This window comes from Brachyhypopomus gauderio, chromosome 4, assembly GCF_052324685.1.
Source record: "Brachyhypopomus gauderio isolate BG-103 chromosome 4, BGAUD_0.2, whole genome shotgun sequence".
NCBI classification, from domain to species: Eukaryota; Metazoa; Chordata; class Actinopteri; order Gymnotiformes; family Hypopomidae; genus Brachyhypopomus; species Brachyhypopomus gauderio.
In genome coordinates, this window is record NC_135214.1 from 26776562 (window position 1) to 26796342 (window position 19781).

Sequence of the window (19781 nt, forward strand, 5' to 3'; positions counted from 1 at the left end):
TGTCTTCTCAATCTTACCAACTGCAGCTTTAATTAGGGCAGAGGGTTTACGGAAACTGAGAATATCCCAGCTTTAGTTTTTAAAATGTGCATATCGTTTACACTACATGCCTGTTCACAAAAATATGTTTGGCGGTCGTTTCTAGAGCTTTAGCTTAGGACCTAGCTTGAGAGCACTACGGTGTGTGTACTTCAAGAGTTACGGGAAGTGACTTTTCACTTTTCACAGCAAACGTTTCAGGAAGTAGAGCAGTCGTGGGTGAACGGCTCTCATATGTAATGTCTTCTTTAACACTTAAGTGATATTTTACATACTACTATGCTGGTTAATTCGTACAAAAATGAAAAGTAATGCCTTAAGAATAGATAATGCTAGACTTTCGCGTGTAAAAAGATTCCTGTGAAGCGAAACGATTCAGTTTTAAAAGGTAAAGTGCCCACTTTACTGGTCAAACGTAGTCTACATCGACGAACTGCGCTGTCTCACCGCAAAGGTAATTTAGTAGGTTAGTCATTTGGAATAGGAGAACTAAATGAACATTACTGTTTACGTGTAGTATATTACTATTTCCATAGATCACGTTCCTGTTCAGAGAAAAGATATTTGCATAAAAGAAACACTACGGATAGAGTAAAGCATCCGATGTACCAAAACCGAAAGTGATGAATACCATACTTGTTTTCATTTGTAAAATATTAAAAACACATTACCCACATCGTGGGTAAAAAAAATAAATAAATTCTGAATATCCCGCGGATGTCCTGCAAAGATAAAAGAAATGGACAGAATAGCAAAAATCCAGGAGTGTTTGGTTTTGTGTTTATTTATTTGTTTTTGTTGATAACCAGTAACCAATTGATGGTACGGCTGTGTATGTCTGTTCACTTCCTTCCAGACCTGTGGTGAGTAGCCTACTGAACTTGAGGGAGTGTGGTCACTATGAGCCGCGCTCCTCCCATGCAGCCCCAGAACTGTGGCCCATGGGAACTGAAGGAGAGACTGGGAACTGGGGGATTTGGGAATGTCACCCGGTGGCAGAACAAGGTGTGCGACACTGTCTTTGTTTCTTTGTTTGTTGCTTGTTTCTTGCACATAACAACAGAAACGAGAAATAGATATCTAATGTTTTATCCTGATTAAAGAATGAGATGACCAGCTAAAAACCTAGTTTGGGCTAAATAGCACACTATCATTTTAGCATAGCATCAGAGTTTTGTGTCCTTATTTTCAAAGGAGAAGGGCATCTGTACATATTTGCTGTTAGTTGATTGGACATGGCCAGTGAGTTTGTAGTTTGAGCTTTTATAAATGTCCGTGTTGCTGCAATGAAAACTACACTCACCTCACATTATAAAAATCACCTACCATTTACACTAAGCAGTTACTTCAGCAGGTGCGTTTTATAGTAGGCCATCAGTTGACATATACATCTGATCAATTGCATTTAGTTTGTCACTGGCAAGGTTTTAACCTCAGGAACATGGCTGTGATATCTGTGGGAGATTTGAGGAAAAGTGCCGCTGGTGTAACATCCGGTGCTCAGCGTCTCTTAATGTTTGATTTGGATTTTTTGGACACTTCTGACTGAGACGTCTCTGCCACCAAAGGCTGTCCAGTTGAATGGGAACATGTCATCAGAAACTGACCAATTAGTGGAGGTAGTGGATGGATAACACAAATTGTGCAAATATCCTTATATAAAGCGTTTCTATAAATCTTTTCGACTGAAGTGTGTATGAGTAATAGATGTAAAGATGCTCAGGTCAGCTAAGCTTACTTGGTTACTCTGTTGTTTAATTATAGTTATGTGTCCTGTATTATCGTAAATGTAGTATCCTCACCCTTTTAGACCAGAATTTGAAAACTTGAGTTCCTTCAAGTTCCCACTATTGAAATTATACAACATACCTGTCCAACAATAAGCTATTTTTGCCAACAGGAAATAGGACATCTGTATCATCATTTTACTCCACCCAGAGTATCTCATATGAGCATCCTCTTTTGAGTGGCGTCATACCAACTCATGACTTAGTCAGACAGCTTCTCACACATGAGCAAACATCTAGTATTTAACCGTTCTTTGAAGGAAACAGGGCCATCCGCACCTATGCAATCTGTTGACCATATTACAAAGTCAGATTCATGAAGCACAATGAGTGCTTGAAATAGTGAGGAACAGGATGTATTAACAGATTTACACCCAGTAGCACACTCTTCAGATCTGTAGGCCAGTGGTGAAACTGCCCACAGTGAGACTCACTGTGTTCTGGGATGTTTGCCAGGAGGGCATAGGAGTGAATGTTGTTCAGGTGGAATCATGAGTGTTGTTTAAATCAAAGCTCTGTTGATCATATGGGATTTTTGCTGAAGACCATAGTTGGAGCATAGTTGAGTGCATGTTGTTAATACACTCTTACATAGTTAATCAGACTTACAAACTACAGTGTCAGTGTTCAGACTTTCTTATGCAGTGTCACTCACCACATTTACCGGTAGTCATTTGACATTGTGGCCAGTTCTCCCTGCTTCCCTCTTTCTTCATCCTGCAGGAAGTGATGACAATTCAGTTAACAAAAGGTGTTAAAGGGTTGGGGCTGAATTCCATAGAAGCAATGTCATAGACAAAAGTATAGTTAGCATGACATAATCATGGATAATGAAAAAATTGGCACTATTTGAAAGGAACCAAACATCAAATACAGAATTATCATGTAACAAGTAAACCTAACAGGAGTGAAGCTGAGTAAAACAAATTATAATCTGATGAGTAATCCCATTTCATCTCACAGTAATTGAACTTTGCATTTCATAATGTTATTACATGTTCACTCATAGAATGTGTTTTTATAGTCAACAGTGGATGATGTTTGTCACTGTGGTCAAGGCCTCAGAATGAGTAATAATTTGAATGATTTTTGTTGAAACTTACATCACTGTACTCAGAATGCAATCAGGATATTTGAACCATAACATTTTCACTGGTTCTTGTATACTTTGTAACGGGTTTCTATCTTCATGTTTTATCTGGGCTCTGAGTGTGTTCTCACTTGTTTCCACAGGACAGCGGCGACCAGATAGCTATAAAGCAGTGCCGCCAAGAGCTGAGTACCAAAAATAAGGAGCGATGGTGTTTGGAGATCCAGATAATGAAGAGGTCAGAACTCTTGTGTACTGTTGCTCAACTCAGCCAATTCACCAGTAACCAAACAAAATTAGGTGAAGTGGAGTTCAGAAACAGCAGCACATTTGGAAATACCAGAAAGCTAAAATGACATCACATAACATGATGATATAGTATAGACTCAGTTTCTCTTTTTCCATCCCTCGCCCACTTAATGCCAGTCCTCAGATCTTTCTCATGTTTTCCCATGTTTACTGCAGTTTTCTGAGTTCCTCAGAGCCCAAGCTAAAGCATCCATTGTTGTTCAGCTATTTATATTTGTGTTTTAGGAGCAGAGTCTGAGAGGACAAAACAAAGGGTAGCAGATTTATGACATTAAAAGCATAGTAAAACTAACCCAAAAAATCTGGATGGAAAGGTTGGGAAACACCCCTTCATTAGCCTGTCCTCAGGACCTGCATGTTAGCGAGCCCCGTTCCTTAGAAATGCAACTTGCTTTATATGAAGGAATAAACCACACTACAGAATAGGCCCAAAACATTACTTTCAATTCCCCTGGTGTTTTTTAATATGTTGAACATTATGTTTACTACATTCTACAAAATCTCTTTACTTTTGAGCACAAAATAATGCAGGCCTATCTGTATTTTTACACTTTATTTCACTTCGGTTCATTGTTCATTGTCCTAGTAATTACTGTATTAGTTTACTAGTTTTTACTCAAGACTTTAAATTTTTTTATAATAATAAATATATGACTTTATCTATTACTTAATTATTTAACTTAATCTTTTAAATTATGTCTTTCCTTAATTATATTAATTATATATTTACTGTACTATTTACTATTAATATTGTAATTAATACTATATAAATTTTATATATATATATAAAATTGACCAAGTTACTTGGTAACCTGATTTACTTGGTAAGCCGATTAGTCAAGCCTACTTTGATACATTAGAACTGTAAAAATATAGACAATCTTGAGGATGAATCCTCAAGAGGAAGTAAAACTCCTCTTAAAAAAAATATATATAATGGTCTGTTCTTCTCTCGTACAAAGAAAGAAAGAAAAAAAATAAATATATATATATATATATATACACAGTTCTGATGTATCAAAGTAGGCTTGTGCTTTCTTGGTAAATCATGTGCATGTGGTAGAGACAGTAGTTGGGTAAGAGGTGTTTGTCTGTATTTTATGTCACAATTTACAGCTGTCTACCCCTAGACTTGGTTTAAGCCACAAACCTGAGGTCTACTCCCACTATCCAAATGTAAGCGTAGAGCCAGGCCACAACTCACACAGTCTCTCACATTACTTTGAGCAGATCCAGAGCTGTCCCCTAGCACAAAAACACTCTCATTAGACACCCACCCAAAGTGGTTACTTTATAAGCAAAACTCAAAGATTTTTTTTTATGGTAAGGTAAGCTATGCATCCAAATAAATCTCAGTGGAAAAAAAAACTCCCTCAGGAAAATGAATGCAAACGTATTTAATTCAAACTATAATTAAAGTGGTTAAAATGTCTTCACACCTCCACAATGAAGTTAAAGTTCATTTAAATATAGATGTTTATTTGGTCTAATGAACCATGGCTAACAAGCATTCAGAACTCCATACAAGCTATGCATTTTAACATAATTTAAAATAGCCAAAATTTTAATAACCATATAATAAAGTCATTATGAATGTAATTGAATATGTAAATGTAAATAACTGAAAAACAATGACTAGGCTATATGTAAAAAATAACTTTCACTTGTGATCATGACACCTGATGCATTCAGACCTTACTGACAGTGTAATAACACTTAGGATGAGTACTTGGTCTCTGCATCAGAGATCTGAATGGGAGAGTGATCTCAAATTATTTTTGAGATCATCTCAAACCAAGCATTCTTATGCATAATTTGATGATGATGATGTGATACATAAGCAGGTGACATGTTGAGTATCCTCAGGAGGGTGAAAGGAAGAAGAGTTCAACATCATTTCAGACAACTGTTACGCAGTTAATGCTCATTAGATGCCTGTTGTTATTTCAGAGTACTGTTATTTCAGAAGTGTACCCTTCATCGGAAAGTATGAATTTCCTTTACAAGACTGGGATGGGACATACTGTGTGTGTGTGTTTGTGTGTGTGTGTGTGTGCGTGCGTGCGTGCCTGCGTGTGTATCTGCGTGTAATAATTGAAGTCAAACTGTTATAGCGCTTTTCACAGCAGCCATTGTAACAAAGCAGTTTTACAGTTTTGTCCATGTCCAAGACCCCAGTCAGCATGACAAAAGGCAACAATGGCAAGGAAAAAGTCTATAAGAGCATGAGGATGAAACCTCAAGAGCATGAGGATGAAACCTCAAAAGGAAGTAAAACTCCTCTTTAAAAAAAGGAATAGCCCATCTTTTTTGCTGACACTGGGCACAACAACAGAACCAAAAAAGATCAAAATAAGTGATACCGAATAAGCCAAGTTTACTCTGGGTTCCTAAATATCCTAGTTTGATTTCTGTATATGTATTTGTGTCTAAATAATGGCTGGGTGGGAGTAGACGTGGTAGGAGATACAACACCTGAGACAGGTTCAGCAACAACACGTTCCTTGGCAGAAGAGAAGAATATAGAATAGTATATTAGGCACGATCAAGTAGTCAAGTGTATAAAATATGGGTATGTATTATACGGGTATATAAGGGTGACATAGCTATAGCAGAACATGAAAAAAGATAAAGCCACAAGGAAACAGATGTGAGGGCCTCTGTGGAACGTCAGCCCTCCACCGCACACAGCCAACAAACATGAGTGATAAAGAGGTGATGTGGCAGCATTATAACATGCCAGTTTACCATAACTCTCAGTGGTCATGAAACCCCAGATCTACACATAAGGTGTAACGAAAAGCCTGACTAAGCAAATAGGTTTGCAGCTTTAAATATTGGGACTGTCTGAATTCTTAACATCAGCAGGAATATTATTCTGTAGCTGGGGAGAATTGTAGGAAAACCTGTGGTAAAATTCCTTATTCTAGTTACTCATAAAGACATAAAGAGTGTTCATCTTTGATTGAAGCAGGTGTGTCAGATTATAATAGACCAATACTTCACTAAGGTAGTGTGAGGCAAGACCAGTGGTTTGTAGGTTATTAAAAAATGTTTTATAATCAATACATACTGGGAGTCAGCTAATATAGGTGAAATATTATCAAACTTTCTAGTTCTAACAAGAATATTTTGAACAATCTGGTGGTTATACCCTTTGTGGTACAATCAGATAGTAGGCCAAACTGGAAGTGTTAAACAAAAGTGTTAAAAGAAAATATTTCGCCTGATGGTAGTGTGAGTTTAGCTGCTGAGCTATGGATTTTTTTTAGGATCTTAGAAACAAAGGGAAGGTTTGACACTGGCCTATAGTTTGACAGCTGACGATGATGGATTGGAGAAAAATAACTCAAATGTCTGTATTGTCATGGTTGTTTTTGGTATAGACCTTATTTTATCATTCTTATGTTTATTGCTGCTTAATGTTTAAGCAGTTATTGTGCTGTTTGTTGCTGACCAGAAGAGGATGGGATTCCCGCTTTGGGTCTTGGTTCCTCTCAAAGTTTCTTCCTCATGCACTTTGCCACTGTCACAGGATTTAAAGTTATAATCAGTTTTCTGGTTTAAGCCCAATGTGTAATAAATGTCATAATGCTGCCTCCATGGACAGTTAGAGGCCAGTGTACATAGCTGTAGCTAGAATGACTGGCTTTATTTAAAGATATTTACTCATTTGGCTCGGTCCAGGTTTTGGTGTGGAGGTTTCATTAACCACAAGCATTTTAGGCAATGTTCCCACCTTTAAATCAAAGGTGCTGGCATTAGTCTGTGCTTCATTTACTTTCACACTAATCAGGTGTGTGTGTGTGTGTGTGTGTGTGTGTGTGTGTGTGTGTGTGTGGGAGAGAGAGAGTATTTTTGTGATTTTTTAGTGTAATTGTTACCTCCAGTGTAAATTCCATATTAACTGATGCATTCCCTTCTCAGGTTGAATCACGTCAATGTGGTGGCAGCTAGAGAGGTACCTGAAGAGCTGCAGAAATTAGCCACAAACGACCTGCCCCTCCTGGCCATGGAGTACTGCCAAGGAGGAGACATCCGCAAGGTACCATGATGGGCTCTGAATGTGGTGTGTGTGTGTGTGTGTGTGTGTGTGTGTGTGTGTGTGTGTGTGTGTGTGTGTGTGTGTGTGTGTGTGTGTGTGTCAGAGACTAAACATATGTATGATCTCTATTTTCTGCATGGGTAGTACCTTAACCTGCTGGAGAGCTGCTGTGGAATGAGAGAAGGCTCCATTCTGATCCTACTGAGAGATATATGTGGGTTCACACACACACACACACACACACACACACACACACACACACACACACACACACACACAAGGGTGCTGCAAATTGTTTACTTCACAAAGGATGCAGATAAAGGGTGTAGCATATAATCCCATATTCAGTTTCAGTCCACATTTATCAATTCAGTCCACTAATTTCAAATGGACAGTAATCCATTAGGCTCTCTCTCTCTCTCACACACACACACACACACACACAAAGTCACTCAATTTCATTCAACTGAAAGGTTGTTGTTATACATGAATGACTTATCCCTTAAGACTATGATGTCAGAGTTCTGGTCATCTCTTTTCCTGGTTCTCTCTCACTCACTCACACTCACGTACCCACATATTTACACCCCCACATTCACGCAGATCCCCACCTACACACACAAACAGTGCAAAACAGAATTAAAGAGCCCGTGTTAAGTTTCAAGGAGTATTGCATTCTGCACATCACTATGTTGCGCATGGTATGGGAGCACACATAACTCAGTTATCTCTTATTCTGCATCATTCCTGCATCATCAGTCATAACGGGCAGGATGAGCTTGTATATCAGCACCGACCCTGACCCAAGCCTCCCTTGTTTCCTTCCCATTCATTCATTGAGTATAGACACATTGCCTGTTTCCTCTGAAATTGTGTGAGCAGATTTGGTAAGTGAAATAGGAGCGTAATTGACATTTAATTTTGTATTTCAATAATATTACCAGGTTGGCATGATTTTCAAAGGAAGTCATTGGTACTGATTTATAGGTGGTTCCCTTGAGAATCAGAAAGGGTCTGTAAAAGCAAACTATCTTGACGTATACATGACAAAAGAGGTTATTTCAGCACTGGCTGCTTAATGGTTTTGGCTTCAAATCCACTTAGGTGCACCACATGTTCAGCGTGATAACCGTCTTGACGTAATGCCTTTCGTAATCGCATTGAGCATGTTTAAAAAATGAACCGCTTCAGTCAACACAACCTTTGCTTTTAAAGGAGGGCTTCCAGTTCAACAAGATAAACATTCTTGTTTCAGATGTTTGTCCATGTACGTATGAGTCAGTAAATGACTTCCTTTTCAGCATCTGCACTCACTTACCTCCATAAGAAGAAGATAATTCACAGGGATCTTAAACCAGAGAACATTGTGCTCCAACAAGGCGAGAAAAGGGTGAGTACCAAAGTGCATGTAGGTGTGTATGTGTGCTGCTAGTGCCCCCTAAGTCATGGATTTACTGGAATGGATAAAATCTTATAGGTTCATTTGTTTCTTTCATCTAACTATGAACATTTCCTGCACTTCCAGTTGATTCATAAGATCATTGATTTGGGCTATGCAAAGGAGCTGGACCAGAGCAGCCTCTGCACATCGTTTGTAGGGACGCTGCAGTATCTGGTGGGTGCAGGATTTCTTCGTCAGATCGTCCCTCCTTTAGTTTGTGCAGGCAGGCTCAGCCTTCTCACTGCTCATGTCTGTCTCTTGATCAGGCTCCAGAACTGTTGGAGCAACAGAAGTATACGGTGACAGTGGATTACTGGAGTTTTGGGACTTTGGTGTTTGAGTGCATCACCGGCTACAGACCCTTTCTGCCAACCTGGCAGCCTGTTCCATGGTAACCCTCTTAAGGACTCTGATCCCACCTCTTTGCCTCTCTCATTCTTAGAAGGCCCTCAGCAATGTTGCCTACTATAGAGTGTGTTGTTAAGACCTTCTGAATGTTTCCTTCCACATGAATCTAAGAGAAAGACAGGAAACACCCAGGGTGCAGGGGTGTGTTTCAAAAAGCAGGGTTTGGGGCCAAGCAAACTCTCATATGAAATCAAAGTTGGTTGTATCTGTGAACTTTAGTTGTATTTCATCTTATTTTTTCACTTAAGATCGTATTTTAAGATAATTTACATTAAATATCCGGCTTTTGTTCAGTATGTTATGCTTCTCTGGATAGTATGCCTGTTTTGATATTATTGGCTATACTCCAGTATTTTTCACTTTTATCAAATTCAGTGTATTCCTACAAAACAATTGGAAAATGATTGGCACTGGTTTGTGTATTTGTAATCTCCAACTAAAATACATCTTGGCATGTTTGTTTGATCTTGTTCAGGCATAGTAAGGTGAAGCAAAAGAAAGAGAATGACATTGTTGTCTATGAGGATCTGACAGGAGAGGTGAAATTCAGCCGACACTTACCACAGCCCCATAACCTCAACAAGTGAGTTGCTCCCCTGCAGACAGACACACATTTACTCCATGTCATTAGTTCTGATGTAGTCATTGGCTGAAGCAACATTCTGTATATCCTTCAAATAATAAGAGTAATACTACTAATAATAATATCTTTTATATAGCAACTTTCACAAACCCAAGGCTGTTTAACAATGCTTAAACAGCATTTAAAGAAGAGAGTACTGTTGAAACAGGAGATTTAAAGGAGGAAATTCAAGAAAAGAGAATTTAATAGTTTAGGTGCTGAAGGGTTTGTATAACGTGCGAGGTGCAGGCAGGAAGCAGAGACGAGTATTCAAACAAACGTAGCTTTATTAACTAGCAATGGTGCACATGTAGCGCTTAGCAAACATACACGAGTAATAAAAACACGGAGATCGACTCAGACACTAAAGAGACTTACAAAGACGAGCACAGGACTGGACTACCACACACAATATATACAATATGTACTAAACACATAACAGACCCCGCATGTGACATATTAGACTGCCGAGACAGGTGAACACATACACAAACAACCACACCCACAGGAAGTACATATATGGGCACGGACTACGCATACATACACTGGAAGGGAGGGGTCCAGACTGTAACATGACCTGCCTCCATTAGAAGAGAGTTTAATGTAAGGCACTGTACGTAAATAGTTGCTGGAGGATCTGCGAGAACCAGGGAGGTTGTAGAAATAAAGGAGCACCCTAAGGGACCAGACTATGAAGGGCTATGAAGATATTGAGGAGTATTTTATAGTGGACGGGTGATACAATCCAGGTAGTCTGTACAGATCAGTAAGAGTAAGGGTGATGTCACCTGTAGGGTGACGGAGTTCTTAGTAATCACGCTAGCTGCTCAGTTTTTAATAAATCGAGTTATTTTTGCCAGAAGACCAAAAGGGAGTTACAGTAATTGATGCTAGATAATATGAATGTATGAGAGAAAGTTTTAGAATCATTAAGTGTGAGTAATGGCCAGAGGCATGCCACGTTACAAAGATGAAAAAAATGTGTGTGTCTGTGTTTTTAGACTGTTAGCCAGTAAGCTAGAATGCTGGCTGCAGTTGATGCTGAAGTGGTCACCTCAGGAGAGAGGGAGAGACCTAAAGCAGAATCAAGAGAATCTAGACGAGACCAACTCTGAGGAGAAGAACAGAAAGACCCAGGGAGGTGGGAGAGAGTCTCACAGTGGATCAAGCAGCTGCTTTGAGCAACTCGAGCGAATACTGGAGCTTAAGGTGCTGTTCCGAAAATGGCATGACTAAGACAAGCCTGTAATCAAGTTAGTATGAATTAAAGTCAACACTGATGACTAACAATGTCCTATTTTTGCGCTCAACCTCTAGCTGGTCCATGTGCTGAATATGACCACAGCAGAGATTTGTACTTACTCAGTGCAACCTGGAGAGACTGTGGCATCTCTGCAGGAGCGAATAGAGCAGGACACACATATCAGCCCGGCCAATCAGGAACTGCTTCTGGAGGCAGGGCTTGCGTTGGAGCCCCACAATGATGTGATGCAATGTGCTATTGATTATTCTGTGAGTAAGGGACGAAAAAACAGTTTTAAGACTTACTTTACACTCCTACTTAAGTCTGAAATATGGTATGTACCAAATATGTGCTTATTAGTTGGCTGACGGTCGTCGGGTAGATGTGCCACTGGTCTTCCTGTTCGACCGTTCCTGCTGCAGCTACGAGCCCCAGTTCAGCCCACGGATCCTCCCCGAGAACATCCGATTCGTCCGTGAGTCAGCCAATCAAAAAGCCTCCATTTGTTCTTTTTCTTCTTTTGTTCTCTTTCTTTCTTCACGGGTTCATCACTGCACTTTCTTCTGGCAGAGACGGAGCCAAAGCGCCTGTTGGCCTACAGCCCTCAGAGGCGCACGTGTGGCCAGGCCTGGCACACCATTCGCACGCTGAGGGAGGACTGGCAAAAGCTGCAGCAAGGCCAGAAGGCAGCCATGTAAGACCCTCGCCCTCAGCATGCTGGATGTCACGGTGAAGTCATACCAGTTCAAACGAGGGATGCACCTGATACACCTGATTTTCAAAGTGTTGATTCAGAGCACTGACACAGATACTGATACAGATATCATATTTCTTACTGTCTGGATAATTGCCATTCATAAAAATATTTTTTGTTTTATTATCATGCTTGTAAAATGCTGGGATAGACGTTAGTGTATATCTCAATTAAAGGTATCTTGTCTCTCTTACACACACACAAGACCAGTAATGCATGTTACAACGTGCTAGGACATTAACTTGATTCATTCTCTCTGTTTGTCAGTATGAGTCTGTTGAGGCATAATGGGTCATTGTCCAAGCAGAAGAATGAGATGGTGTCGGTGCACCAGAGACTCAAAGCTACGCTTGAATTCTTCACCACCAGTCTGCACATTGACATGGACAAATACCAGGAACAGAGAACTACTGGCATCGGTACACACACACACACACACACACACACACACACACACACACACACACACACACACACACACACACACACACACACACACACACACACACACACACACACACACACACAGGTAACTAACCCTTCTGTTTTTTGTAATAATAAGCAACATATAACGTATGTAATGCAACATGTAATGTCTTAATACTCATGCCTAACATGTTTACTAGTGTGATGTTCCTGAAAATTAATTGTGTTGTTATTGATACAGCTTCAGAGAAGTTATTGAGTGTCTGGCGAGAGATGGAGCAAACTGCATTCAACCGTGGCCAGGTATGAAAGTGCATTTCTGTGTCCATAGTAATATACAGAGCTTTCATATTTTCACTGTATATTCACTGTATATGTGCTGTGTGTGTGTGTGTGTGTGTGTGTGTGTGTGTGTGTGTGTGTGTGTGTGTGTGTGTGTCTGTGTGTGTGTGTGTGTGTGTGTGTGTGTGTGTGTGTGTGTGTGTGTGTGTGTGTGTGTGTGTGTGTGTGTGTGTGATTGTGTGTATGCACATGTGTGCTTGCATGCGTGTCAGACAGAGGATGTGAACCTGCTGGAAGAGGAGATGATGAAGCTCCAGACAGACATAGTGGATCTACAGAGACATCCGTGGAGGAGTGGAGAAGCTCTGGAGTCACTGTAAGTGTGAACACGTGCATGCACCAGAAAGCTCATACACCGCATGTCTTTATCTCTCTGGGCTTCTCTGCTTGATAATCAATTAATGACTCAATCTGGGTTTTTTAGTGAGGGAAAGGCCATGGAGTTGTTCCGCAAGCTGAGAGAGAAGCCCAGAGGTAAGGTGGCTATGTTGCCTCTACTTTAGAACAGCTAATGAATGATTACTGAACCAAATGCTGAAGCAAACAACGCTGTTGGAAGGAGACGCTTTTAGCTTAATTGGCAGTGTAAAGTGTAAGCCTTTTACAGCGATGATCTGAAGTTCAGGAAACACAGTGGGTAAAGGTCGCGCTGCATTTTTGTTTTTCTTCCAGTATCACTCTCTTGTATACACTGATCAGCCTTAACATTAAAATCACCCGCCTAATATTGTGTAGGTACATCATCATTCCGCCAAAACAGCTCTGCCCGAGGCATGGACTCTGTAAGACCTATGAAGGTATCCTGTGATATCTGGCACCAAGACATTAGCCGCTGGTCCTTTAGGTCTTGTTCAATTGTGAACTGCCTCCATGGATCACACTTGTTTTTGCAGTACGTTCCACAGATGCTCAACTGGACTGAGATTTCAGAGGCCAAGTCAACACAACAAACTCTTTGTCGTGTTCTTCAACCTAATCCTGAGTCAGGGTGCATTATCCTGCCGAAGGATCCTGCTGATAATTAAGGAACACCATTGCCCTTGAAGGCGTGTACATGGTCTGCAACAGTATTTAGTTAGATGTTATGTGTTAAAATAACATCCACGTGAATGCCAGGACTCAGGGTTTCTCTTCAGAACGTTGCCCAGAGCATCACACTGCCTCTGCTGACTTTCCTTCTAACTGCAGTGCGTCCTGGTGCCATATCTTCCCCAGGTGAGTGACACCCACACATGGTCGTCCACGTGATGTAAAAGAAAATGCAATTCATCAAACCTGGTCGCTTTCTTCCATTGCTCTGATGCCCAAGTTCTGATGCCCATTGCAATCGCTATCAGCTTTGGACAGGAGTCAGCATGGGCACTCTGACCAGTCTGTTGGTTTGCAGTTTCACACACAGCAAGCAGCAATGCATTGTGTGTCCTGACTCTTTTCTTATTATATTCAGCATTAACTTTATCAGTAGTTTGTGCTACAGTTGCTCATCTGTGCGGTTGGCTGAAGCCCTGGCCACCCTTGGGCCGGCTCTACTTCCTTGGGCCATTTTTGGTCGGTACTTACCATCCCACAAAATTTGCCAATTTGGATGTGCTTTGATCCAAATGAGTAACATCACTATTTGTCCCTTGTCAAAGACACGCAGATCCTTAACTTACTCATTTTTCCTGCTTCCAACACATCAACATCAAGACTTGACTGCTCACTTGCTGCCTAATATATCCCACCCCAGTTTATACTGTAATGAGATAATCAACACTATCCATTCAATGTTATTAATTTAATGTTATGGCTGATCAGTGTATGTGCTTAAAAGTGAATGCACCGTACCTTAAAGATGCCTCATGCCCCAACTATCTTGTGTCTGCCTGTAGAACAGCGGTGTGTGGGTGATTGTCAGGAGGTGGTGAAGCTGGTGGTCCAGGCAATTCAGTTCTATGAGAAAAAGCTTCGCGAGTTCTATGCACACCTCAGGTCTGTGAATGACTGTGTTAGCTATTATCATAACCAGTGTGAGCAACAGACATAATGCTGCTAATGCTGTAGGATATATCCTCCTGAATGAGCTCCTTTGTGTGTGTGTGTGTGTGTGTGTGTGTGTGTGTGTGTGTGTGTGTGTGTGTGTGTGTGTGTGTGTGTGTGTGTGTGTGTGTGTGTGTGTGTGTGCAGCAAGACGGTGGTGTGCAGGCAGAGGGTGATGGAGCTGCTGCCACGGGTGGAGGGTGTTGTGAGCTGCATGGCTCAGTGTGAACAAGACCTGCTTCGTATGCAGGAGAAGAGACAAAAGGAGCTGTGGAACTTGCTCAAAGTGGCATGTGTGAGTCTCACACACGTACATGTACATTTGCATTACATTTACAGCACTTAGCAGATGCTAAGTCTAAGGTTATCAGCAAGTTAAAGTCCTGTCAAATACAGGATGTGAACACAGGAAAATGTACATACACAAAATATATTTATAAGAATAATAAGAAAATATATTTCATTCTCATTATTCATAAGTTCAGGTTTAGTGCTAGTGCTTGTCTAAGTGTATTTTGAAGAAGTAAGTCTTTACTGAGAAGAATCTTGAGGACAGTCTTCCCTGTCTTTTGTAGAGTGATGGTTTGAATTAATTCTTACTTGTGACAAAAAGGTAAAAAGACATGATGTGTGGGTTAGGGTTAGAGCAGTGCTTTCAGTTAGGTCAGAGCTGGTCCACTTATGGACAAGAAGCCAGTGAAGGGAATTCAAATCTGTTTTCTGGATCATCTGCAAGCCCTAGTGCAGTGGTTCCCAAAGTGGGGGGCGCGCCCCCTAGGTGGGGCGCGGAGCTATTGCAGGGGGGGCGCGGAGCTTGAAAGTAAAACGTGCACATGTGTCAATATTAGGGATGCACCGATTCCGATATTAATATCTGAAAAAATTCTAGATCGGGTATCGGGGACAATGTGACCGATCCATAAAAACAGATCTATTCACTCTAATTATATGCTTGTATTGCTTGCTTTTCGGAGTTAGTTCAACCCTAATACTCGCGCTGGTGGTATTCCACTTAGTCCGTTTATTTGCTGGTTGACCAAAATAAACCTGGGCTCCAGCAATACTTCACTGTTCATACATGAACTGGTGAGTTGTCCAAAGCTCATTTAATGCGTTACTTACAGAAATAAATTAAAGAGCAGTGGTCTGACTCGGTCTACGGCGGAAAGCTAAAAAAACAATATTCCATACGCACGCTCAACTCGCTCCCTTAAAGAGACAGTACACATATTTCTGGCCGTTACATGCTTTGTGCTCTGCGTGATGTCTGCGCTTGCAAACTAGCCGCATATGTATTGCTGTTTCTCTTATTTCATCTCCTTATTTATTTTAAATTACATTTAGAATTCTTGAACCATTTAAAATGTTTCTTGCAGTTATTTTTTTTCATGTTTGACCAAAGTTGTGAACCTATTGTTTTTGTAAGTTTTCAACACATCCCTAGTCAATATGGGGGGTGGGGGGGGGGGGGGTGTAGGGGGGGCGCAAAAATATTCTCATCTACTAAAGGGGGGCACGGCAGAAAAAGTTTGGGAACCACTGCCCTAGTGGATTGTACAAGAAGATTTGACAGTGGTCATTTGTAGTAGACTAGCTTTGAAATCACTGAATCACTGAACAAGCAACTTAATGGTCCTAGTGGCATGTGCAGGAAGATTTGACAGTGGTTAAATGCAATAGTCAAGCTTTGAAATCACATTCACTGAACAAGCAACTTAATGGCCTTCATGGAAAGTAATGGCTGAATCTTCCTAATGTACAAGAATAATCCGCATGTCCAGGTCAAAATGCAGAGAATGACTGGTGGTCCAAGACCACGCTCAGGTTTCATGCATTTTCAGACTTTTTGGTCAGAAAATTGTATTAGTGATAATAAAATCATTGGTGGTATATGCAGGAATATGTACAAGCTCTGTCATGCTTGGTGATGGGCTGGGTGATCCATCTAATCTCTGTGAAGATATTATCTAAAGGAGAGAATGAATTAAATAACCTATGTGGTAAGATAATTAGTGTGAGGATATTATCTCACCAAGAAGACAAGTTCTGAGTCTTAAAGCCTAACTTGTTGGGATCCTGGAGTCCATTTTGGGTGAGGAAGAGGGACAACCAATTGAAAACAGTACATTAAATGGTTTTATAGAGAAAACAGTGAGATACTACTCAGTATTTGTTTGCATTAGAAGGGTCAAAAGCATTTTCAGAACGAGTATAACCCACATGTTCTAAAAGATGGTTGGTACATTACTTGATATGATGAAGCCATTTACAGTGGATGAGATGATAGGGACAAGGCCCTGGTGATTTTCTCTTGCTGGACTAGAGAAGAGAGAACATGAAAGGAGATTATAGAGAAGAAAACAATACACAATGCTGTTGTTATGATTGTTAAAACTAGACGGAATGGAAAGAGTGTTTCTTGCAAGAAAAGGAAGTACATGTATGGCTGTTGATAAGGAGGATATGGAGGAACATGATGGGTTGAGAAGAAGAGTGTCGTTACTGTCATGTCTAATGCTAGGCTAGGTCTAGCGAAGATCATTCCAGCACATTTCTTGCTTTGTGTGTTAGTGGAGACTGAAAAGATGACAACACTGAGATGAAGCAAGAGGACTGCATCTCAAAGTCAGTAAGGGGAGTAAGTGGGGCTCTGTGTGCTGGGAAACCACGTATAAGGATATAGAGTTTTTCTTAGGGGCCAAGGATGCTAAAGACTAAAATAATTGTAATAGTGGGCAGGCTTACAGTAACCTCATGAAATTCAGTTTAAAAAGATGTATTTGTGTAAAATAAGTGCATGAGAGGACATGCAACTGAGAGGGACAGCAAAAAAAAAACGAAAGTTTTTCGGGGTGGGCGGGGTATATGATCATTAAATGACTCGTGCACTAGGCGCCATCCTGCAGCAGTTATAGTTTATTTTCATTAATTTTCATACGGAAAACTGTATTCTGAGCTTGTGATTAGGCGGGCCCAGCTGCCAATCAGGGTGGGCCTGGCCCACCCAGGCCCACCCATCCGCTCCTGCTTCTATACTCTATGCAGGCGTTTGTATGTGCAAATATGTTATGGACTTTGTCGCTAATGGTTTCAATTTGGGTGGTGTTCAGAGCAAGGTTCGGAGTCCTGTGAGTGGAAGTCCAGATGGAGGGAGGACCCCACCATCCTCTGCTCCTCCAGCTCTGCAGCACCGACTTACACCTTCTAGCAGCCTCCCTATTCTCCATCAGACGTGGGTACACATGTAATGTTATGTGTCTAGTGTACTAGGTTTATGATGTACCATGTAAGAGCTTAGTAGCCACTTTGTTAGGTTCTATTTTACACTACTTACTACCGACTTTTATTACCAATTTTATATCACAGTTGACCAGTTTGGGTACATGCTAAGAATTTAGTTGATGCTAACAATGCACAATTATTCCAGGGTTCCAGTGGTGTTTGAAAAGATAAAGATAAAGCCTATCTAATAAGGATCAGTTTTATCCACATTTTATAAACATTTTATTTAAAAAATAGATATATTAAAAACGTCTAGGTAACATCTGCTTGTCACTAATAATATTTGTATTGTAGTTACTTCTCCATATTCCACTGTGGTCTAATACATGTTATTATGCATGTGTAGGGAAGAGTCCTTAACAGTAATTGAAGAAAGCAAGACATTTGAAAACCGGTTGCAGAGTCTTGTGCATGAAACAATTAGGGAGACTGAAACCAACATGCAGGTATTCTAACATAAAGAACACATTTATATACTCGTTCAAACATCCATATTTCATCTTGGGGTTTTATGTCCCACCTTGCCTTTTTCTGTTTTGTTTCTCACTCAGATGCTAGAGGAATGGACATGGCTCAACAGAGGCCAAGATCTCTCCTGATATTACAAAATGCCTTTATGCCCAAGAGCATTTGAATGTGTTCATGTTCATTAACTGTGGATCTCTCTTGCCTCCCAGTGGAAAAACAGACTCGTTGCAGGCAGCGTTGAAAAGCTTCTGTGGCCTTTATATTGCATTTAGTGAACATGGAATTCTATAGAAGCATGTAGGTAAATGTGAATATTACACAATCATGGGTTGGATTAATGTATTGGTTTTTAACATGGGAATGTTTGTAGGACGTGAACCAATTTATTATATGTTTTTTTCATCTGTGCATAAGTTCACTCCTAATACATTCAAAGGTTTCTCTTGGAGACACTTCATTTTAACATAAACCAGGCGATGTTTAATGGATCCAACATTCGTCTTTATTGGTTTCCATAGCATTTGTCAGTGTCTTAATCGAGCACAGTCAGAAAAAAAACAGGTTTTTAAAGCACAGTCAAAGTAAAAACCAGGTTTTTAAAGATGAATCAAGGACTCCTTTGTTGTCAACCCAAAACAGACAACAACAAAGAAAAAGATTTAATATTCTATATTTGGCAATGAAAATGACAAACAAAGCAAGTTTGAACGAGTGGAAACGGATTGCAGAGGGTTCTTACCGGAGTCCCACTGAAAGAGTTACCCTTAAATGTTCGACACGTTAGGATAAAATGACATTCACACCAGACGTGTCCTTTGATTTTATCTGATACCACCAGTAAATGTCTTGTGAGCACCCTTTTGTCGTGAACCAGTGAAAAAAATAAATAAACTACAGGCTTAATCCCACAGGCAGCGAAAATGGGCAACTCATATGAAGTTATTACTTCTAGTTATAACAGAGTAATACAGGTAAACCTTGCACTTGTACATCTACCACTATGGAGACAGAAAAATGCAGATAGTGCGATAAAAAAAAACCTTTAACTCAAAAAAGAACAGCCAGAATAAATGAGGAGGGATGTTTGTACACTGAGTGGACCATTAGGGAAATAAGGTTGCAAAGATCAAGACCTATAATTACATCAGAAATGATACATTTGCAAATGACTGGTGGTGGTGCGACTGTGAATTTTTTCAGGTGTTGTGGGTCATGTGGTCAGTTTCTCAGTTTCCAACTGTGCCTCTGCTATTCCCGCTCTTCATCTTTACACCTCCAGTTCAAACCCCATGCCCACCTTGTGCCCGCCAGAATTAAAATTCTTTGCATCAACCAGAGCAGAGAGGGTGAGCTTCACACCTGGGGAGAAGGAAGGAACCAAAGCATAAACATGGTGAACTGACATCAGCAGACATCAGAGACATGGTTGATGGTGACTGGTTACCTGGCCGCAGAGCTTGTGTGTACCCCACTCCAACCAGACTGGCATTGTTTACTTTGGCCTGA

The 19781-nt window shown here is 40.5% G+C and overlaps 2 protein-coding genes across 4 annotated transcripts in view; one reads left to right on the top strand and one right to left on the bottom strand.

The window, feature by feature from the left end:
- On the top strand, positions 1-19139 carry ikbkb (inhibitor of nuclear factor kappa B kinase subunit beta). 2 transcript variants are annotated; one of them, XM_077003409.1, is made up of 22 exons: positions 1-493; positions 896-1044; positions 3060-3154; positions 7153-7270; positions 7415-7484; positions 8572-8660; positions 8796-8885; positions 8978-9102; positions 9595-9702; positions 10743-10950; positions 11059-11253; positions 11345-11459; positions 11555-11678; positions 12006-12157; positions 12406-12467; positions 12719-12822; positions 12931-12980; positions 14378-14477; positions 14673-14820; positions 17636-17757; positions 18154-18253; positions 18359-19139. In XM_077003409.1, exons 2-22 carry the CDS (start codon positions 940-942, stop codon positions 18404-18406), a joined length of 2328 nt encoding a protein of 775 aa, XP_076859524.1. In that variant the 5' UTR covers positions 1-493; positions 896-939; the 3' UTR covers positions 18407-19139. The 2 variants fall into 2 exon arrangements, with proteins under 2 accessions (XP_076859524.1, XP_076859525.1); XM_077003410.1 differs by having other exon boundaries at positions 1-427.
- Positions 18755-19781, bottom strand: part of vdac3 (voltage-dependent anion channel 3) — a 10285-nt gene continuing 9258 nt past the window's right edge. For both annotated transcript variants that reach the window (XM_077003411.1, XM_077003412.1), the window contains exons 10-11: positions 19720-19777; positions 18755-19634 (exon numbers count right to left, since the gene is read on the bottom strand). In XM_077003411.1, the coding sequence (XP_076859526.1) occupies positions 19543-19634; positions 19720-19777 (150 nt within the window). In that variant the 3' untranslated portion in view covers positions 18755-19542. The remainder of the gene's footprint in view (positions 19635-19719; positions 19778-19781) is intronic.

Excerpts from the sequence above, each read along its gene's own strand:
- ikbkb (XM_077003409.1), top strand. The coding sequence starts at position 940 with ATGAGCCGCGCTCCTCCCATGCAGCCCCAGAACTGTGGCCCATGGGAA. Across the intron at positions 14,821-17,635 it reads ACTTGCTCAAAGTGGCATGT|AGCAAGGTTCGGAGTCCTGT; the intron begins GTGAGTCTCACA and ends GGTGGTGTTCAG. Across the intron at positions 18,254-18,358 it reads AGACTGAAACCAACATGCAG|ATGCTAGAGGAATGGACATG; the intron begins GTATTCTAACAT and ends TTTCTCACTCAG.